The sequence below is a fragment of the Achroia grisella genome, unplaced genomic scaffold (assembly GCF_030625045.1).
Source record: "Achroia grisella isolate CSIRO2021 unplaced genomic scaffold, CSIRO_AGI_Agris_v1 utg841, whole genome shotgun sequence".
Classification (NCBI taxonomy): Eukaryota; Metazoa; Arthropoda; class Insecta; order Lepidoptera; family Pyralidae; genus Achroia; species Achroia grisella.
Window position 1 is genome coordinate 1,643,957 of NW_026713039.1, and position 23,730 is coordinate 1,667,686.

Consider the following 23,730-nt stretch of genomic DNA (forward strand, 5'->3'; position numbering starts at 1 on the left):
AGAACAAAACTAAAATGTAATCTTGTACGAGAAAATTAGTATTCTGTTCCCTCAGTCTAGTGTAGGAATCAATGTTAATGTGAACATATGAAACAATTTAGGTAAATAAATAAATAATAATTACCATTATTATATATATATATATATATAAATTTTTAATGATTATTTTTACAACAATTGATTACATGGTGTTAATTGTCTGTTCTTTTGTAAAAAGTACATATACATATACATGCGCCTACAAGCAAACTGAACATAAAACGTATGCTCAACGTATTGTTATTTGATCTTGGAATTTTATCTTTTCATAACAAAAAGGCATAGGTTGTACATAACAATCTATGCCTTTTTGTTATGAAAAGTAATATGCATTTTGCTTTTTTTTTATAGGAAATTCATACTACTATTGTGTTGCCTTTGTTCGAGAATGGTCGTGTAAAAATGCGTTCTAAATTGAAATTGTTACTATTTTTTCGTTTATTGTGGTTCTGTGTAGCCAGTTACCACGAGCAATATAGAGGTATTTTTTATTTCATTTTTTTGTTAATGCTTACTAATATTTAAGATTTATATGAGTTTAAATATTTTGAAATAAAAACGTAGATCTAAATAAATAAAATTGAGTGTCTGTTTGTAATTTTAAATTAACATACAATAATTAGCTTTTCACTAAATGTATATTAAAGTAATTGTAATTGTTTGTATTGAATTATGAAATTGATAAACATTATTATAAATAAAAATTGTTTTATATAATGTAAAAAGACATCTTATATAAAAAAGATATTTTTTGTCTATCTGTCTATCAGTTTGTTATTACTAACCTTTGAAATGGCTGAGCCGATTTTAATGGGACTTTCACTCACAGATAGCTAACGTTATAAGAAGTAAATTAGGATATTTTAACTTTAGAAATTGTAATAAAAAAAAATATTACACGCGGATAAAATCATGGGTAAAATATAATAGCTAGTTATGATTATTATCTGGTATTGTCTTTCAGTGCCCCAGACATCAACTGACAAATGGGAATCATATGTATTTCAGAGCAAAGAGTATATAATTCAGAATTTGCCTGTAAGTTGGGGGAACGCTAAGATATTATGTCGGTACGTATAAATATTAAATTAAAAAACATTTATTCATGTATAAAAGGACATTTTAGGCCTTTTATGAATGGTCAGTTCAGATCACGGGCACTAATTAGACCAGTGTTACCCGCCTTTTTAGCCTGTTTCGCCTTAGCTAAGCTATTCTAAGATACTTAGAGGGCGTCCATAAATTACGTGAGGTGGTTTTTTTTATTTGTCTGTAATGGTGAGATGTTGTGAGATTTTATTCAACCCTCTCCCCTATCTCTCAATCTCACATGAGATTTTTCAAAATGTAAGTCTCTTACGTAAACGCCTTATTGTAAAAAGAAAAAAAAAATGCTTCGTGCTTTTATTTACGACTAGTTAAGACTAGTAATCAATATTGTTGAGAGTTATAAGTGTATAAGTATGTACAATCTGGATTAAATGGACCAAAATAGTGCCTATATATTTTATTGTTTCAATCAGAAAAAAATTGTGTGATATAGGCCCCCCCCCCCCCCCTCTCTCCAACGTAAGATTAGATTTGACTCGACCCCCTCCCTCCCTTAAACATCTCACGTAATTTATGGACGCGCCCTTACGGAATTAAACAAAATAATATGAATCCATAAAAGGTGAAATGTGTAGCGCTATTCATTTATATAGGCGATAGATTGTTTCGAACTATTCAAATGGAAATGTGTAGTGCTATTCATTTATATAGGCGATAGATTTTTTCGAACTATTCAAATGGAAATGTGTAGTGCTATTCATTTATATAGGCGATAGATTTTTTCGAACTATTCAAATGGAAATGTGTAGTGCTATTCATTTATATAGGCGATAGATTGTTTCGAACTATTCAAATGGAAATGTGTAGTGCTATTCATTTATATAGGCGATAGATTTTTTCGAACTATTCAAATGGAAATGTGTGGCTATTCATTTATATACAGATTTTTTGCTATTCGGACGATAGTGCTATTCATTTATATAGGCGATAGATTTTTCGAACTATTCAAATGGAAATGTGATGACAGTCAAATTTCAGAAAAATCAGAAAAAACCTATATAAAGGACTAGGCCTTTATAGTTTTATGGAGCGGCTGAAGGACAACTCCTCAATGACGGATACGAGTTTAGTCTGAGGGCAACGTTAGGTGTGTACCTCGGCTCAGGCTGTCATAGTTTTTATCCTCGTTTGAATCGGTCGGAGCGGAATACGACGGGTACCATCAAGTGGTTTCCTTTTTATCTTATTTTGTATAGAAAATAAAAGATTACATTTAATATATTACAGTGGTCATCACAATGGCACATTGGCTGTTTTGGACACAAAAGAAAAAGCAGAATTCATTGCTGAATCGTTGTCAGAATCACAACTCTGTAAGTAGTTTTTTTTATGGATGATAATGGAATTGGGCAGCCGCCTGCGTAATCAGCAGTCCTGGTAAGGGCATGTAATATGTAGGAACGAAGAGAATATTTTAAAGAAAGTATTACATATGAATGTGGATGGTTTATAAGGGCGAAAAAGAATTGGATGGACTGTGAAAGATGATATAGTAAGAAAGGGAGTACCCAAATAAGGATATGGCTGCGAACAGGGATGAATAGAAGAGAAAAACATATTACGCCGACCACAAATGAATGGGATAAGGAAAAAGTAGATGATGATGCACTCGCCTGCGCTAACGGTATACGCTGGCGGGGCACTAGTGGGAGATGATAAGATACACATGAGGTCAGGTCAGTTGAACCATTGTGGTAAATTCACCAAGAATTTATCACGATGGTTTCCATGGGAAACGACAAGGAGGTCAACCTGATCTGGATTTATTAATACCATTACTAACAACCCCCAATAACCCCTTTTCCCACTTATGTAATATTGATTACCCTTTTCAGTAATAGAGTCAGTGTGGGTTGGCGCTAGAAGAAGTTCGGCAGAAGATCCCGCTGGTTACAGGTGGGGGAAGGGAGTGGAACTGAGAAGGACTGCTGCTGATGTCCTCTTGGATGAACAGGACAAGGATGTTGGGAGACATTATCCTATGGTAAGCTTTTTTTGTGTAAATTGGCCCATTGTACCATCATCATCATTGCCTTGCCTTTATCCCATTATTTGGGGTCGGCGCAGTATGTCATTCTCTTTCACTGCTCTCTATCTGCCCATTGTACCATATTAAACTGAAATTAAAGAAATGGTTAATGAACAAAAATTCTTACGAAATAAAGATTTTTGTTTTTTTCTAAAATAACAAGTTTTGAGAGTATTTGAGCATAAGCAGCAGAACTAAGTCTACTGGCTAATGAAATACCCCCATTCGGACTACTCTAATGCTGTTGGCCGCAGCTGGCCTTTACAACTTCACCGGACGATAGGGGGCGAGTGCTGATGGCACTCCAAACCAAAGGAAGGACTTATGGAGTGTATTTTGGTGTATGAACTGTATTTATATTCATATGCATGTATTAAAAAACGGTTATTTCAATATTACAAACAGACACTCCAATTTTATTTATATGTATAGACTAGCTGAACCGCACAACTTCGTGTGCATCACTTACTTCACATTTATCATTATATGTCGCCTAATATACATAATATGTTTTTAAATTATAGCCTATGTGTTATTCTTATGTATAAGTTATATTAATGTAAAGTTTCATCAACACTAGTTCAGTAGTTTTTGCATAAGAATAGATAAAATAGAATAGAATCGAAAATCATTTATTTAAATAAACTTACATTGAAGCATTTTTGAATAGTCATTACATTTTTTTAATCTACCGCTCGTTCGGAAAGCTGTCTCATCACAAGACCTCATAAAAAAGTAACAAACATCCTTCCTTACAAACTTTCGCTTTTATAATATTATATAAGTAAGATATAAATGTTACATGTATTTAGACAATGTTCTTTCAATTTTCTTTTTAAATAAAAAAAAAATAGATGGTGTTAAAACCAAATAAATTTAATTTCAATGACCTGATGGTAAGTGGTAACCGTCGCCTATATACATGACCAGCACTACGGACATCACTTTATCATGTGACAACCTTGATACCACTTATGTGATGCCATTAGAGAGGACACTGATTTATCTGCTAGGATTAAAAGCTCTCCAGCTATCAGATGTAGACTAAAAAGTCGTCTGCGTGTGTACCTCAGTGTCACCTATTTCACCCGCCAAACAGCTTAGTTTGGAAGTTGTTTCGGTTTTAGGGTGCAGATTAGGCAGTGACATCTTAGTCCATAAATAATAATACTAATAATAATAATAATAGTGATTTTTATCCGCAATAATAACTCTATAACCCTATATTATTATTTTGTATGGATCAGAAATCAGGTTACGGCGACGACGTGCAACTCACGAGTTCCCCTTAAACTTAAGGGCAAAATTCACAAGACCGGCCTGCTATTTCGTATGGATCAGAGTGCTGGCCCATAAAGACGACAGATGAGAGACGACTGCATGCAACTGAAATGCGAATGTTGAGATGGATGTGTGGTGTGACGAGGATAGACAAGATAAAGAATGAATACATCAGAGGAAGTATGAAAGTGGCACCGATGTCAGAGAGGTTAAAGAGTAATCGTCTATCGTGGTATGGGCATGTAATGCGTAGGAATGAAGATAATATCCTAAGGACGGTGTTACATATGAATGTGGATGGTTATAAGGGTAGAGGAAAACCGAAAAAGAGATGGATGGACAGTGTGAAAGATGATATGGTGAGAAAGGGAGTAAATAACGGGATGACTGCGAACAGAGATGAATGGAAGAGAAAAACATATTACGACGACCCCAAATAAATGGGATAAGGCTTCTTCCTTAGATGATGATGATAACTCTATTACCCCATTAAAGGGAGATATATATTATATATATAAAGAAATGATAATAGTAATCTCAGGAGAATTCACACAGCGCCATCTAGATCCAAGATAAGCTAGCTAAAGCTTGTGTTATGGGTAATAGATAATTGATATATATACATAGATATTTTTTTGTAAATACATACATATTATACATAGAAAACACCCAGACCGATACGAACAATCATACTCATGAATACAAATGTTTGTGCCGTGCGAGGAATCGAACCCGCGATCATCGGTCCTAAAGCGGTGTAAACCGCTAGACCACCGAGGTCGTCATATATAATAATCATTATATATCTCTCTACAGTGGTTTAACAGGACCCGAGTGCCAGTACCAGATACTGGAGCCGACTGTGTGGGTCTAGAACGGGTGTACCACGATAGACCAGTTTTCGTTGATCTACCGTGCAGTTTGGAAAGGGCGTTCGTTAGTGAAAAAGGTAAGAAATAGACAAATTGTACATTTATTCTTCGACCATAAGGGATTTTATTTATTTCTTTTAAAATTTAGGGGACGTCAGAACAATCTATAAGTGTATGCCTGTCCCATTGTACCCTAATATGATAACTAATCTAAATATATATAACTCAAAGGTGACTGACATAGTGACCTATCAACACTGGACGGCTCGGGCTGAAATTTGGCATGCAGGTAGATGTTATGACGTAGGCATTCGCTAAGAAAGAATTTTGATTAATTCTATTCCCAAGGGGATAAAGTTGCAGTCAATTTTGAACCTTTGCATTCATAAAGCTACTATGACGTAGGCATCCCCTATGAAAGGATTTTGATAAATTCCACCCCTAAGGGGATGAATTAACGGAAGCGAAGCCGCGGGCAAAAGCTAGATCTAATATAATAATAATCATATAATTAAAAATTTTATACTCATAAGCATAAAATATATTTGTACCATAACTTCAAAGTAAAAATACAGTTTGATGTGTACAGAGGCGCACGAAGAAGTTAAAGTGAGGGAACTGAAGGTGGTGAGATGCAGAACTGGCCTGTACCGCGTGTATGATGGAAGGATGAACTGGTATGAAGCAGCCGCCTACTGCATGCTTCACAATATGAGGTTAGTTGTATGGGACTAGCTGTACCCGCGACTTCGTCCGCTTGGAATTTAACTCTATGTTTCTAAAATAAAAGTATCCTAAGTTACTTCTTATTACATCAGCTACCTGCCAAAATAGTCCCGTCAAAATCGATGCAGTCATTTCAGAGATTAGCCGGAACAAACAGACAGACAGACAGACAAAAATTGTATATGTCTTGGTGTATGTACCGTATTTATATTCATATGCATGAAGTAAAAAACGGTTAGTTCAATATTACGAACGGACACTCCAATTTTATTTATATGTATAGATTATGGAATGATGTACTACTGTGCTAACTTTTTATTCAGAAATTTTATTTATAGAGGATCCTATTTAACCTTCTTATACACAAGTCTGTAGATCTGTGTGGAGTGAAGACTACTACTATTTTATATTATAGTGTATGTTTCACAGTTTAGCCAACATAGCAACAATGAGGTGTCTGAAGAAGCTGGGCAGAAGCATGCTAAGAACACGACCGAGTAAGTACATAGTCTTAAATGTTGAAAAGAAATTCAATTCAAATTCAAATATCATTTATTCATGTAGGATATTTTAACCGTATATGAACGTCAAGTTATTATTATTATTAATATTTTTTTGCTCTACCGTCCTGTTATTGAATGAAAAACTAAAATTGTTCTTTTTACTATTTTCTGAGCAATTTCTTCACATTTTATCACCGTTTAAACCTTTCCTGGACTTCACGAATATTTTAAGACTAAAAATTAGTCAAATCGGTTCAGCCGTTCTCAAGTTTTAGCGTGACTAACGAACGAACTAGCAATTCATTTATATATACATATATATATATAAATAATAAAGAAAAATATTTTTGTGCATGCAGGTATAGAAAACGCATGGATCGGTGCCCAGGGGAATCTTGGGAACTGGTATTGGGTGGATACGGGAGTCAGTATATTCCAGCCACCGGTATACCTGGACGCCCAGTCGGATGTATGGCCACCGATGAGGTACTCGTAACATATAGATAGACTGATCACTTCAATACCAGCCCTTATACATATTTTCTTTCATGAACGAAACTGCTTTCACTTTTTTTTTCGGACTTCTCTAATGGTATTGGCCGCAGCTGGCCTTTACACCTTAACCGGACGATAGGGAGCAGAGCAGATGGCACTCTAAACCAAAGTAAGGACTTATGGAGCAGCTGAAGGACTATATTTATATTAATTAATATTTTTCTGTTCTGGTGCAATAAAGTGTATAAATAAATAAATAAATAAACATTTGGATATAAATGTGAACAAAGGGAAAGAGAAGGACCGCGCGCGCAAATAGTGAGCACTTTCTTCTACAATCAGGCGTCTTTAGCGCCATTTTGAATAATTAATTATTATTGCAAAATGGAAGGCATCACAGATAAGGAGTTTTTGTTTCTTTTTCAGAGAAAAATCCCAAATAAAGCAGAGTGGTTGCCTACAAGTGGATCGAGACGCCTCCAACACACCGGTGTTTCTAGAAGCGAGATGCGAGAGAAAAATGCAGTTCATATGCTACGAAAGTAAGTTTTATCACTGTGCTATATAGGCCTTAATATAATAACTCTGGACAATTAACACAGCACCATCGAAGGTAATCGGTAAGCAGAGCTTGTGTTATGGGTACTAGACAACTGATATAAATACTTAGATATATATATTTTGTAAATACACTAACCCATACAAACAATCATACTCATCACGACCATCGGAAGTAAAGCTGTGTGCTATACCGCGGTAATTAAACGACTGCAACACGATTTTCAACAATTTTTATCATTAAATATATATACACAAATATCAAAAGATTAAAACAATATTGTATTGCATGTTTGCAGTTACGCCATCTTTAAAAACGACACTAGCGCCGCCCAGCGACGACATTTACAATTACGTACTAATTAAGCAACTGATGTACTGGCAGCATGCTTTTGAAAACTGTCAAAAGATGAAAGGATTTCTTGCTAGCGTTGACAATAACGATATGCTCATACAATTATTGCTACTTATGGGAGAAAATGAGGAGCAACGTACGTATATCTTACTAATAATATAAACTCGAAAGTTTGTGAGTATGGATGGAAAGGTGGTTGTTTGTTACGCCACTGGAGATGATCTTCAGCCCCTCTCTTCCATTTATTACTGGCAATCCTACGTATGTCTTAGTACTACTAGGTACCACTCCACTTCAATATAGTATTATTTTCCAGCAATCGACCACATCTGGATTTCTGGTCGCCTAAACATGACCAAGGACGCAAGCGATGGCGTCAAGTACCTCTGGCACAATCCCACCAATGGGAAACGAATCTACGATAAATCGCAATCGCGTGATACTTCAAATGAACTTTACGTAAGTTAAAATAGCGTAAGATTTGATTAACCGTAGGAATTATTAAAATAGTGACGAGAGAAAAGAATCGAGGATATATCTTAATGAAAGTATTTAACATGAACGTGGATGGATGGAAAGGGAGCCCTCATCATCCAAGAAGATGGATGGCTTTTATGAAAAATACGTATAAAAGGTGAGAAGCTCAAATATGACGGATGAGATGGAAGGTATAAAGGCAAGGCAATGATGATGAAGTATTTTTAATTAATAATGCCATGAATGAATGACTTATTTAAATCAGATTCATGATATTAATAATATTATAAAATAATATTGCAAATATATATGTTATAAATTGACAAGCGCCTAAAATATCTTTACAGGAATTATTAGTATTGCATATTGTTGCTACTAAAATTTATCAGGCGTAAAGGTAGATCTTGTATTAAGTTCATGGTTGGGTATCTCAGCCTCACACATTTAAGTCAGCCGCAAACCTATTTCCTTGTAAGTTGCATTTCGATTGGAGAGTAAGATGTTGCAATGAAATTACAGAGTACTGATAAATAACGTATTCCTTATTCCTGATAGTTTCGATTGATAGTAATTGCCACGAATTGTTAGTCCACGGTTTCTCCTGGAAACCATATCGTGAATATCTGGTCAATAATATGCTACAATATACCATAAACTAACTGACCTGACTTAATACTCGGCCTCTAATAATATTAATAATCCGAAACACCCCTATGGATTTATGATCTATTTCCTATTATATAGGCTACTTGGCCTGACTTCATACTCAGCCTATAATAATACGAGTATTAATAATTCGGGACAATACCTCTTAGCGAAGGTGGGTGCACAATTTTGTTATAGATGATAATGTAAATAAACGCAAGACGCCGCGTAGGAAGGCCTCCAGCAAGGTGGACGGATGATCAGGTCAAGATCGCTGGAAGACGTTGGATGCGAGCAGCGCAGGACCCATCACCGTGGAGATCTTTGGGGGAGACCTTTGTTCAGCAGTGGATGTCTTCCGGTCTGAGATGATGAATGAAATGGGTTAGCGCTACGGGTGGCTGCACTAATGGTGTACGCTGGCGGGGCACTAGTGGAGAATGATATGATGATGATGTCAGGTCAGTTAGCCCATCGTAACAAATTCACCAGGGAATGCCAGGGACTTATTACTATGGTTTCCAGGGGGAAACGCATAGAGGTCAACCTGACATGGTGCTTTGCCACCAACCCCCTTTCCCTCAAATAATTCCATTATCACCCATTAAAAAAACTAATAAGTGTGGAACTTCATGCCTTTAGGTACCGCCATGGCTTGATGAGGAGTTTTCTATGGATAATTCATGTCTGAATCTAGACAGACAGGACCATTTGAAGGGATTGCTGTATGGATTACCATGCGATACACCACAGTACTCCATTTGTATGATTGGTAGGTATTTTGTCAAATTCACAATAGTTGCTTCGGCAGTACATATATATACTAATATTCTACGACTACCTCTGTGGTCTAGTGGTTTAGCGTTTCAACTCCATTGATCGCGGGTTCGATGCCTGGCAAGATGCAAACATTTGTATTTATGAGTATGATTGTTTGTGTTGGTCTGAGTGTTTTCTATGTATAATATGTATGTATGTAATTACAAAAAAAATATCTAAGTATTACAAGCTCTACCTACTGTTGGACTAGATAGATATTATTAAGTTTATTTATGTTTACTATTTTAAAATAGCGCATTTTGTTATGAATAAACTTCGAAACGCTGCACCAATTTGTAAAATTCTTTTACTGGATTACTTTAACATAACGAGCCATTGTTACCTTCGGATTAGTTTGGTATGTTATCGGTGTTTCTATCAGCGGAGAGATAGTTTGAAATATAAACATGTCTGTTTATTGTCAGAGATATAAATTAATCCGCGAAACGGTATTCTGAATTAAGTATTTAACGTTAATTGTTGCATCCATCGCAAACTTGACAGACAACATACCACTTCTGGTATGATAGCTGGTATAATATTATTATTATTTATTACAGAAAAGTCTACAACAGCTGTCCCATTAGATAACACCACCGATGGATACAACACAGCATAAATATTAAACAGCTGTCCCATTAGATAACGCCACCGATGGATACAACACAGCATAAATATTAACACTTGACCGCCACCACAATTTACAGAAATCTGGTTGAAATGACAATTTGATTTAATCACATTATTATAAACTTTAATTCTATTGCATAGTTATAATCAAGAAGAAAAAAAAAAAAAGATTTTTTAAATTTCCATAAACATATAATTTCATTCATTCACATACATCAAATTCATGAAATAAAACAATATTTTATTACTTGAATTTGATTAGTAATCCTTACTTCCTTACTAATCCTTACTAATATTATAAATGCGAAAGTAACTCTGTCTGTCTGTCTGTCTGTCTGTCTCGCTTTCACGCCAAAACTACTGAACAGATTTAAATGAAATTTGGTACCCATATAGTCTAGACGCCGAGGAAGGACATAGGCTACTTTTTAATGCGAAAAAAGGGTTGTAAGGGGTAGAAAATGGTAATGCAAGGTTATCTTTATGCGGTTGAATACACACTTATTATAATAAAGGCTTAACTAAAAAATTAGATATTTTGGAAAGTCTACTTTATAATTGTGTTATTAAGTCTATTTTCAAAAATTTTTAATTTCTGAATTACACCAGTATTGTACTAGATATGCGACTTATTAACGCTCATATGTCATAAATAAACATATATGTCATTTGTATAAGCAGCGCGCGCAACTGATTATTGTCAATCCGTTGTCTCCTTATGAATTTAAATGAATAAACGTTTGCTCTGCAAATTTATTTTATAAATACATAAATATAATCCTGGTATAGCCTATAACTGATGACCCTGCTCTTGGACAAGAGCGTAAGAACATATTATTAATATTTTTGAAGAATAAAACAACATATAATATTAAAAATGTTGTCAATACATATGAACAACATTTCCTTGGAAGAAACAACATCTACCGTTCCATCCGAGCTATTCAGGTTCGGAATACGCGTTTCTCCATTCTGGCCAGTAGAGTCAGAGATATGGTTCGCGCAAGTAGAGGGATAGTTTGCAATTTAGAATATCACATCTATTATTTTGATTTAACAAAATTTTATTATGTTATTGGCCAACTGGACTACCAATTTTCAAAAGCATTTAAAGAAATGTTTAAACTGTTTATTACATATAAATAAATATGACATTTAAATTTGTAAATATCACACTGTCACCATTCAAGGGGTAAAATAAAATAGCAGATAAAAGTTTTTATGGAAATTCGTCATATTTGAAGCTAGAACGATGAAGCTTTTTTCTTACGCTTTTTTGGGTCAGTTTATTTAATAAATACCTTACTAATATTATGAAAGTGAAAGTGACTCTGTCTGTCTGTCTTAAAAGCCAAAACTTCTGAACTGATTTAAATGAAATTTAAAGTCTAGATCTTGAGATAGGACATAGGTTACTTTTTAATGCTAAAAAGGGTTATAAGAGACTGAAAGAGGAATTTTTTAAAAGTTTAAGCTTCAATCTTATTTTTTTGCGTATTGATTAAATATAATTAACGAAAATGGGTTGTAAGGGTCAAAAGGGGAGTTAAAATGTTGTATGCATGTATTGTCATTTTTTAAAGCTAGAAACTTGAAACCCATTTTTTAGGCTGTTGAGAAAATATCAGTACCTACCGCCACAGGACTCAGCCATAAATGGTTACAGTATAGCGACATCTTATCATTGGTACATGATGACACTAATATAAGTAGCATTAAAAAAAACAAGAAAAAGGGTTATAAGGGGTTGAAAGGGGAGGTGTAATGTATGTATGGTATGTATGGAAGTATCTTCATTTTAAAGATAGTAGTTTGAAACTTAGTTTTTGGCTGTTGATTCAATTGTATGGAATTATGTATGGAAATTTCATTTTTGAAGCTAGAACGATGAAACTTTTTTATTGGGTTAGATTATTAATATATATTTTTTATTATTTGCTCAAGGTCACTATTTTACGCGGACGAAGTCGCGGGTACAGCTAGTTTATAAATATTTACACTTTTTGTTTGTTTTTTAATAAATTTTAAGCAAGTGAACACTACGACATCACTCTAAGTTGGTCAACATGTTAATAATAATTAAAAGAATACAATACAATTTTGTTTTTGTAAGGGTTAATCTAAGAAATCTGTAATATGTGTAAGAAATTTGTAATCTAAGAATAATGTATGTAAAAAATAATAAATCATTCCGAACTGATAGTAGATGTGACATATCATAGTAGTCTATAATGGACCTACATGAATAAATATATTTTGAATTTGAATTTAATTGAATTATCTAGTACCTACCCATAATTCAAGCTTTAGCTAGCTTCACTTGTGTCTAGATGGCGCTGTGTTAATTGTCCTGAGACTATTATATTATATTACATGTTTAGTATAACACAATGAAAACAATGTCCTAATTAGTGAGTTGGTGGGGCCTACATGAATAAAGATATTATGAATTTCGAATTTAATAAAAAATATATTATATTAAACAAAACAATAAAAGAAATTAACACTATTTACAAATATTTAACTTTAATATATTACATATATATAACTAAGCATAAGGGGAGAAGGCTGAAAGAGCTGACCAAAAATAAATGTAATAAGGAAGAAGCAGTTGATGTTTGGTCATACATATATCTAATTAAACCAATTGTGCCCGACCTATTAAATGCTGTTGGGGTTATGGACAGAGATACTTTGCAATTTTTTTGTAACAAACGAAGATATTTATACTTGTGATGATGTAAGTAGTGTATTACTTATTCTAGTCCATCTTGATCACTATTAAATGATATCATTAATCAATGGACTGAAGATATGGCCCATAGTGTATCCATAAATAGAACTATAGTTATATTATTGGGTAAGTTGAGTCTTGAAGTTCTTGCCAGTTCTTCTCAACTAGTTTCTAATCTAACATGATGGTAGGAGGTAGTGATAAATAATTATCACCGATATAATGGGTCTAAATGTCCTAACATGAATAAATATTTTCTGATTGAATTTGATATGAAATAGGGAACTATTTCATATCAAATCTGCATACCTATGTATGTTCACAATAATTTCTAAAACTATACAGATTTTTATGCAGTCTTCATGCATCAACAGAGTGATTCATGAGTAAGGTTTAGATGTAAAATTAGCTGAGATTTTATATAAATTATTTTAAATACCAGAGCAAAGTCAGGGCTGATTGCCAGTGCAATGTTCATTTCATCATATTTATTGTCTGTATCCACTCTGTATTAACTTTAGACAGTTGCTTGCAATTTTCATCCATTGCTATTAAATTCTTTTTATATACGCGCAGCTGTTCTAGATATGCTTGAAGGCTTTTATTCAGAGCTCTGATAGAATCTACTTCCTGTGATAATTCTGCTGTTCCTTTCTGTAAATTATAAATATATTATAAAAAATAAAGTTATGGGAAAGTTAGACGTATTTTTTAACGGTTTACGCTGGCGAGCTAACGCTGACTAGCGCAGACAGGTGAACGGTCCCATTATCAATCATCCAAAAAAAAAGGTTCAGGCTTCAGGTGACTGTAATCGGGACTGCTAAAGTATTAGCCGTTTACTTAGAAACTACTATCTCATAATCAACTTGCTACAAAGTTTCAGTTTTATTTGAAAGTTCGTTAATCAGTTTACTATTCTCACCTCACGTTTGGATGACGTAACTGATATACTGGACATTGTATTAGATATTCTTATTTATAATATAGAAATCTTGTAATTCGCAAACTTAAAATAAATTACAGTGACGATAGAACGTAAACAGTAAATTCAAATTTAAAACGAATGAAAATGAATGACAGTCACAGATCAATGATAAAAATAATTATTACGGCTCTGGATACACACTCACCATTTTCATTACACTGTTTCCGTCTCACTGTCTGATGGTGAAAACATCAATAACAAAATAAATGAAACAAATATAATACTCTTTCTCTGTCACATTAGATTCAAATATGTCAGTGAATATGCCCTCTGACATGTGCACATGTTAAGTGTTGAACTGTTGACACAACAATGTCTCTGGCTATCCCATCTGGGGTAACAGTCGTGATTGCAAGTAATTTTTTATAAGTTATTTTATTTCAAACACCTTACCTACAATGGTCTAGTATTTTGAGTAATTATTGGTACCAATCTGACTTATTTAACAATCATATGTAATTCTGTATATATGAGATACTACATGTACAGTACATGACATATGTGGAAATGGTATTAAGTATGAAGTTCTGCATTCCATTTAGACACCTTTACTCAGCATATCTGCTCATTGTTGTTATAAATAAATGCCATTATATCAGTACAAAGAATTGGGTAAAATTACTTATTTTAACTATTAAAAAACTACTAATTGCAGTTTATAATTAGATAAATCTCAGTATATTACCAAATATTTTACAATCTGTAATTAAAACTGATTGTCTCTAAATAAAGTTTTTATAACATTAATTTTGGTGTTGTAAATATACAATTAACCCAATTTTCAAACAATCCTGCAGTTTATGTTTTATCGACTTCTCGGCTCGGTATTTCTCAAGTATCAACAAAACGCATGCGCGATCGCCGTAGCGCCATCTGATGATATTTTTTAGCATTAAAAAAACATTCGCCGCCATTTTGACATTTGTTTGGCTTTGTGTATTACAATTTAAAATATCTTGTAAATAAAAATGATGTAGTGGATATAATTTACATTTACGCGATTGAACTATTCCGCTGATGTGTTTTATTTATAAAATATATCGCATAAGTAGAAATAGCTACAGTTAAACAGCGCATAAATCAATAACTACTGGTGCCGCTTTTTTTTATTTTGAACATTCAATATTTATAGATAAATTAGTGATAAAGGACATTAAAGTGTGTTGTGGTCTCAGAAAATTTACTAAAGTCTTCACTTAAAGTCATAAACAGTGGAATAATGATAGATTCGTGATAAAAAGTAGGATGTGAAAAAGGCGCGAACGAATGCCGCGCTCTGTTATCCGGAAATAAAGTCCCAATGTATTGAAACAAAGAAATTAGTTTTAAGCGTAATGTTTGCCGGCGTCGTTGTCACAGAAGGGTTAATTTATTCTTCATATTACATGGAGTAAATTAATTTCACATACACAGTTGAGTTCATGTAAGTTATCCCAGCGGTGTTAAGTAGTTATAGAAAGTATCAGGCTATATGAAAGTATCATTGAAATATGTAGAAAATTGTATGAAATTTAATTTTTTATTGAAAACCATAAACAAATAGCTTTTAATGTAATTCATTAATTATTTTGAATGTTAATTTAATAATCGTTGTTTTCAGGTCAAGCTTCTAAACTTGCGATGCGGTTAAGAAGCAGAAAGAGGGAGCGGTCGCTCTCATCGAAGAGGAATTCACAGCAAGTAGCTCAGTTGAAGAAGAAAACTTTGAAAAAATCCTTGTCTAAGCCAAACTCGGCTTGGAGAGCCATCTTGAAGGGTGAGGCAGGTAAGAATGGCTTACAAGCTGATCTGCCTCAGTTCTGCATCACTAGATCCCAGAAAAATCTAAAGACAAGGCCCGTAAGAACTGGTCTTGTAAAAATCATGGAGAAACCAGTTGCACAAAAACCAAAACTCAAAGATAATTGCACAAAAAAGCCACTCTTCCAAACTGTAGTGCGTAGCACAAATAAAGATGCAGTGACATCGTCTACAAGCGTAAAATCTCCTAAGACACAGAATGATAAAGTAACAACAACATCTAAACCACAAGAGGTTCGTACAACAAAAAGTGTACAATTGCGACACAGTTCCTTAAATCGTGAGTTACGTAAAACAGAAGCTTTGACAGCAGCCATTAACACCCCTCGGAAGACAAGACGTATGGACAAAGTTGATAAATCAGCATCATTGAACAGCTCTCCGATACGTAAAGTTCGTCAAATGGGTGCACCCTCACCAAAGGTCACGAAAGTTACATCAACCAATCCAAGCCCCAAGAAAAAGGCTAAAACAAAAGGAATCGTATCTGAAACGGGGAATTGGAGTGATGACAATGATGTTACTATGTATGAAGCACACACAACAACTTTTGTTGATTTTCCAAACCAAAAATCTGAGGAGTCTGACTCGGATGGTCAGGTGGAGTCTTCAGAATTATGTCTTCCAAATGATTGCTTGAACAGTTTTATGGCAATAGTTGATTGTGCTCAACTGATGAATGACAGCCTTCAATCCGAAGATGAGGTTAACTTTCTAGCTGACAAGGCAGCAAGAGTGATGACAACAGATAAAGAGGATGGTAAAAAATCAAGGAAGAATTCAGTGGAGAAGAGATTGATAAAGAGAAGGAAGTCGAGTAATGATTTGGAGATGTATCAACCGACTTCAACAACTGATGATCTGGTTTCGTGTTCTGATTTTTTGAGCAATGGAGAAAAATATGTGCAGGTAAGATGTTATGTCAAAAAGGTGTCTATTGTCAATTAGTTTATTAGTACCTGAATATTTAAAATAAAATAAGCATGGATGGGTTTATCTTTAAAAGAGATCAAATGTATCAACTAAACTGAATGCCAGATGAAAACCGCATGAATCAAGTCAATTTAAAAAAAAAACATTCACCATTTGAATGTCATCCCTGCGAAACAGTCTGTTGTTTATTATCTTAAGAAATTGGGGCTACCTACTAAAACTTGAATTACTAAATAGAAATAGAAATAGAAATAGAAATAATCTTTATTCAAATAAACTTATTACAAGCACTTTTGAATAGTCATATTTTGATTCTACCACTCCCAAAAGCAGATTCATAAAAGAAAGCAAAAATGTGAACAACTCTTTTTAATAGATGTTTTTTTTTATATAAATAATTACAGTATAACAAGTAAGAGGCATGCGATAATCAACAAAAGTCGCTACGTCATTATTAATGTAATCAGATAATATTGTCCTGTTAGATTTAAAGTTTTTCTATAAAAACATTATTATCGTTAACGAATTCTTCAATTTTATAGTAACCTTTTTGCAAAGGAACTGTTTTATTTGACATTTAAATCTTTTTTCTGGCAGATTTATAACAGACTCTGGTATTTTATTGTAAAAATAACATTACTAAGTAAATTATCACATTTAGGTAAAATCAGTTTGTTAAAGCCAATCACTAAACTGTCTATATTCCTTCTGGCATAGATGATATTTTCATAAATGTAAAAACATAGGATATTTGACAATATTGAATTAAGACTTTTGGGACAAAAAGTATATAATCTTTTGTCTTATCAAAAGTGATGATAAACTAAAAGCAGAAGATAGAACAACTCATCACAGCTATCAGAAAAATATGAAATAATTATGACCCTGTGGTTATGAAATTATAGGTATTTAACAAAATTAAAAGCCTGTTACTATAATTTCAACCTTTTTGCTCCAAATAGCAACATTTGCTCTGCTTTATTATTGGAATAACTTTGAGTAAATTATCAATTGTAGCCTTAAATTTAAAGCCATCAACCTTAGTTTGGAAGAACATTGCAATAAAAACATAGGATAGCTTTGACAATATTGAATTAAGACTTTTGGGACAGCCTGTATATAATTTTGTATTCTTACAGCCGGATTTCGTGGCAATGCTAGAACAAGATGGCTATGTTTTTATATAATATCATCAACCTGTAAATACAAATAGAGAGTTTATTCAGCTAGAAGTCCAACAGGGTTCTTAGATGAGATTATCTTATATACTGGCATCAACTGCTGGATGGGTCAGTATATGTTCTATATTAAATCTTAGTATAATCTAGATAAATGTTATTTTTATATAGCACACAAGTAGTAGCAAAGACTATAAAAACTGAAATAATATGTAGTAATAAACAACTAGTAAATTGTAATTTTTGTATTTATATATTATATATAATAATTGATTTTCAAGCCTTTATTTACTAACAAAATAACACATTTACTTTTTCGCATCTTTAGTCCCCTGTTCAACGTGTCTTTAGACAAAATATAATTATATTATTGTAAGGATAAAACAGTTTTCCGCTAGATTCATCAACAAAATATATATAATATACTTTTTGTGTACAGAATGGATCCGATATAACAGCTGATGAGTCATCTCTGGTATGCCATGATGAGCAGACACCTTCAGATATTGAGGTTTGTATCAAATATAATCTATAGATGTCAAAGAAATATAATTGATTTATAGATTTTAAGGTAAATCATGGTATCCGGCTCGAAGGACCATGGGAGAAATAATTTTATTTTTTATTTATAACACTACACCTTATTGCACCGAGATAGAAAGAATCTTAACAAAATTAAAAAAAAAAACTAAGTACAAAAGGCTGTCTTGTCGCTAATGACTTCCAGACAATCTTTCAATTGACGTTCATAAGCGGCTAAAATGTCCTACGTGAATAAATGATTTTTGAATTTGAATGTTGGTTAAAAATAGAATCTAAGTACAAATGCGAACCATACCCACGTGCTGGTTGTAAAGACGCGTAGCCATACCATTTCTAATACGTCAACTTTGTTGTTGTTGACCAAATAGCTGTTAGCACACTGTTTTTACTCTCTGGACGATTATTCCAATTATAAATATCTATATATATAAATAAAATTGGAGTGTCTGTTTGTAATATTGAAATAACAGTTTTTTTACTACATGCGTATGAATATAGATATGGTACTTACACCAAAATATTTTGTTTTTATAATTTTTGCCTGTCCAGCGACTGCGACTTCGTTTTATACTATGTAATGATTGCATATGACAAAAATATATGTTACAGGAGGAAGCTGGAGATGTCATCTCGTCATGCAGCAGCCGAGTTGACTGTGAGCAGATATCATCTTGGGTTGACGCTTTCGACCCTTATTTATTTATCAAGCAGGTAACATTTTTTTTAGAGATTACTAGATGACCCCGCAAACGTTGTTTTACCATATAAAGTAATAATAATAATAATTTAGGGTTGTATCTTATCTTTTAGTGCCACATTATAAAAACAAAAACTTCGTCTAAAAAATAAAATGTTAGGGGTGGACATCCCTTATCACTTAGGCGTATGAAAAATAGATAGTAACCTATCTCAGACATACTGAATATGCATATAAAATTTCTTAAGAATCGGTCAAGCCGTTTCAGAGGAGTATTGTAACTAATATTCTGACACTAGAATTTTATATATATATGTTTAACACGGCGACCTACATAGATCTATTGTGTTCGCCACTTTTTAAAGTCCGCTACCTAGACCCGTCAGGGACAAGAATTGAAGGATATTCTTAGGAGCGATGGTTTTTATCTCCTCAGGATAGAGTGTATACTTTCCAAAGTAGATTTCGTTTATGCATGAGTGGGCTTACAACCACATAGGATGTATAGTGGCGTTTACTCTTCTGCTTGGTAAAATCTGCAGATTGTTAAGCTAAGATCTAATGTCGCCATGTGTTCATTCAATTGGTAGTGTCCAGTGAGGGCCCTAGTGCATATATGGGGAATTATAATAGTAGAAAATGTGTGTGAAATAAATAATAATAAAAAACTTTGGTCCGTTAATAACTGATACGCAGTTATCTTTAACTGTGTACGGTATTTGATTTCACGCAAATTATTCATTGTTTTAATAATGTTTAATATTCCCCCCAGCTTCCACCTTTAGAGACGGTAGCTACCGGCGCATTACGAGCTCGCTACCCGGCGTTACCTCTCAAGACACGCGCCAGTCCCGACTTCAGTCTTGTAAGTCCAATGTACAACTAATATATATATATATATATGTTTATTCAAATTCAAATTCAAAGCCTTTATTAATTGACACAAAATATATTGATGATTAAATATTAAGAATTAGTTACTTATATATACATTTTATGTTACTTCTAAAGTGGTTGTCAACGTGTCCTTTAGACACAAAGGCCTCCTCCAGCGTTTTCCATATATGTTTATATAGATGATTAAATATTAAGAAAGAAAGTGGTTGTAAGGGGTGGAAAGGGGAGATGTTGGGTTGTACTGAAGTATCGTCATTTTTAAAGTAAGAAGAAACTTTTTGGTTATGATATTTTGGGTTACATGAAATATTTTTTTCTTTCTTGTTTGTCAAGGCCTCTATTCCACGTGGTACAGCTAGTATTCCATAAATTCAACATTTTAAGGCTATATATTCATGCAGTTATACCCAAATGGCTTTAAAAGTAATTTAATGCTATCCTAATATTTTGACAGGGCAGTAGATTTTCTTCGAATGCTATGAACACACATCTGTTATATACATATTTGTCATCAGGTATTGGACTTGGATGAGACGCTGGTTCACTGCTCGCTGCAGGAGTTGCCTGACGCCAGTTTCCATTTCCCAGTACTCTTCCAAGATTGTCGCTACACAGTGAGTATTACCATCTAGGAGATATCCATATAAATCACATGTAGGTGGTTTAGGCGACTGCCTTGGGGGAGGCAGCATCCCAATCAAATGGGCTAAAATTTGAGTCAAAACCAAAATTTACACGCTTCTACAATTCAGTAGGGCGAAATAGTTCAGCCTAACAACGAGATGGGGCCTGGCCTAATTTCTACAATGTCAATAATTTCTACTAACGTCGCCAGAGCCGCGGTAGAATGCTAACGTGACCTCAAGATTTTGGTAATATCCTTTACACGACACGTTCTTTCACGCGCGATTTACGGGCACAATGAGTTTTTTCGGACTTTCGATCCCCGTTTGAATTGGATGGCATGTTCGATCGGCTGAAGGAGACGGCAGGCCGTCGTAATTTCGATCCCCGTTTGAATTGGATGGAGTTCGATCGGAGAGGCGACCAGGGGCAACGGTGTGGAGTGCCCGGCATGGTGTGGTCGAGGTCGTCGTCTTCGCCGGCGAGGACGGTGTCGTGTGTGTGTGTGAAAGTATGGACGGGACGGACCGGGTGGACCCATAGGGAGGTTAAGTACCGTTATGGGGTCGTTGGGATCAATAAAAATGTGCCTCGGGCGACGTTGTTGCGTATGTCGGATATGGCACAATAAGTTGAGGGACCAACTGTATATGGGTGGAGTAGCCGCTCCCTCTGTCATGTAGTCCAACACTTGTCGAGGAACTTTATAAAAAACATTCCCTCGGCAGTTGTTCGCCTGCACTCGGCCAGGTTTCGCAGGGCAGGTCTTAATGTACAACAAACTTGTGGAAGAAGTTACATTTTTTATTCCCTCACCAGGTTTTCGTCCGCACTCGGCCTCATTTCGCCGAGTTCCTGTCTCGAGTGTCCCGTGTGTACGAAGTGATATTGTTCACTGCCAGCAAGCGAGTCTACGCTGACCGACTTCTGAACCTTCTAGACCCCGCGCGAAGGTGGATCAAGTACAGGTCAGTCACACACATATACATAGGGACTATCTAGGGTTTAATTTAAAGTGACGCTTTGCTTTTAATGGTCACGGGTTCGATTCCTGGCACCGTAACATTTGTATAAACAGGGGTTGTAAAATGGTGAAAACTTCAAGTTGTGTCAATGCTAAGTGACAATAAAATAAAAATATAATTATGATATAAAATGTATGTTCTAGAAGTTTGATATAATCATATTTATTTTTGAGTACAAGATGTAAGTTTCGATTTGATCATATCAGTTCTACTGTCTTTAAATAGAACCACGATAATGTGTGCACAGTTTGGTTTGAACACTGTAAGTGTAAAGTATCTAAATATAAGTAAAAGAAGAAGTTCATAGTCTTTGTGTGTCTTCTACCCTGTAATAAAACCTAAATAGAATGGTGAGTAACCCACTTTGTTTGCAGACTCTTCCGCGAGCATTGCCTTCTGGTGAATGGCAACTACGTGAAAGATCTCTCCATACTCGGCCGGGATCTGAAGAAGACCGTCATCGTGGACAACAGTCCTCAGGTATGACACGTCTTAAAAGTTTTCATGAGAATTTTAGAAAGATTGAAGTGGGCCATGGCTCAAAAAGTTTGGGAAACATTGACCTTGTTGTAACTTGTAGACATTTGTAACGTGCGATGATTCGAACCCGCGACCATCGGAAGTAAGTGTGATAGGTTGGGAAACACTGACCCAGATGGATGCAAACAATCAATCTCATGCAAATGTTTGTACCGTGCGATGATTCGAACCCGCGACCATCGGAAGTAAGTGTGATAGGCTGGGAAACACTGACCCAGATGGATACAAACAATCATACTCATGAATGCAAATGTTTGTACACTGACTCAGACCGATACAAAGTCATACGTACATTATACTTATGAATGCGCTAACGATTTACGCTGGCGGGGCACCAGTGGAGAATGATAAGATGAGCAAGAAGTCAGGTCAATTATCCCATCATGGTAAATTCACCATGAAATTATCACGATGGTTTCCAGGGGTAACCAAGGAAGGCAACCTGTTATGGTATATTGCTAGCAATGGGGTTATTAATCCATATTACTAACAACCCCTTTCTCTGAATACAAATGTTTCTACCGTGCGATGATTCGAATCCACGACCATCGGAAGTAAGTGTTAAACCACTAGATCACCTACGCCGTCGAGGATAATAATTACATATTAATTATGAACCGCAGGCTTTTGGCTACCAGTTGGAGAATGGCATCCCAATAGACAGCTGGTTCGTGGACCGCAGCGACAACGAACTACTGAAGCTGCTTCCGTTCCTGGAACATCTCGCCACTGTGAGTACACAACTTATAAACTTACAGAGCAATATCACAGTTCAGATATGGCTTTATATACTAGCTGTGACTGCGTTTTCACCCGCGTTGAATTATAATATATAAATTTCATTAAAAAATATAGGTCACGTGTTATTCTGATACATAAGCTATATTACTGTAAAGTTTCATCAAAATCCGTACCCTAGTTTTTGCGTGAAAGAGTAAGAAACATCTATACTTACAACTTTCGCGTTTATATAATTTTAGTTAGTTGTAAAAAACTGGTTAGCTACCGTTACTTACCCAAATTTATGGTTAGCTACCAAAAAATGCGGTTAATAATAGTCAATTATCCGACCGAGACAAAGAAAAATGAAGTTGACTATACAATAAAAAGACATTATTTAAAATGTCTTTTTATTCTGTAGTCTCTTTATTCTGTAATTTAAACTGTAACTTAAAATGTCTTTTTATTCTGTAACTCCTAGATATCCGAAAGCTAAAGATTCCATTATATAT

The 23,730-nt window shown here is 34.6% G+C and overlaps 2 protein-coding genes across 2 annotated transcripts in view; both read left to right on the top strand.

Moving 5' to 3' along the window:
- Positions 1-441: 441 nt before the first annotated feature.
- LOC131852206 (uncharacterized) lies at positions 442-10,666 on the top strand. The gene is made up of 13 exons (XM_059202848.1): positions 442-520; positions 1,004-1,109; positions 2,377-2,462; positions 2,985-3,133; positions 5,276-5,408; positions 5,921-6,047; positions 6,487-6,554; positions 6,920-7,046; positions 7,482-7,597; positions 7,913-8,104; positions 8,285-8,427; positions 9,733-9,862; positions 10,470-10,666. Exons 1-13 carry the CDS (start codon positions 442-444, stop codon positions 10,526-10,528), a joined length of 1,515 nt encoding a protein of 504 aa, XP_059058831.1. The 3' UTR covers positions 10,529-10,666.
- A 4,759-nt stretch (positions 10,667-15,425) lies between these two features.
- The window catches only part of LOC131852312 (CTD small phosphatase-like protein 2), a 42,317-nt gene continuing 34,012 nt past the window's right edge, over positions 15,426-23,730 (top strand). Inside the window, 12 exon segments of the mRNA XM_059202987.1 lie at positions 15,426-15,684; positions 15,862-16,970; positions 18,134-18,170; positions 18,173-18,251; positions 18,253-18,283; positions 18,612-18,683; positions 19,325-19,426; positions 20,185-20,277; positions 20,825-20,923; positions 21,753-21,901; positions 22,333-22,438; positions 23,122-23,229. Of these exon segments, the coding sequence (XP_059058970.1) occupies positions 15,882-16,970; positions 18,134-18,170; positions 18,173-18,251; positions 18,253-18,283; positions 18,612-18,683; positions 19,325-19,426; positions 20,185-20,277; positions 20,825-20,923; positions 21,753-21,901; positions 22,333-22,438; positions 23,122-23,229 (1,965 nt within the window). The 5' untranslated portion in view covers positions 15,426-15,684; positions 15,862-15,881.

Coding starts and splice junctions, on each gene's coding strand:
- LOC131852206 (XM_059202848.1), top strand. CDS start 442: ATGCGTTCTAAATTGAAATTGTTACTATTTTTTCGTTTATTGTGGTTC. Junction 5,409..5,920: donor GGCGTTCGTTAGTGAAAAAG/GTAAGAAATAGA, acceptor TGATGTGTACAG/AGGCGCACGAAGAAGTTAAA. Junction 7,598..7,912: donor GCAGTTCATATGCTACGAAA/GTAAGTTTTATC, acceptor GCATGTTTGCAG/TTACGCCATCTTTAAAAACG.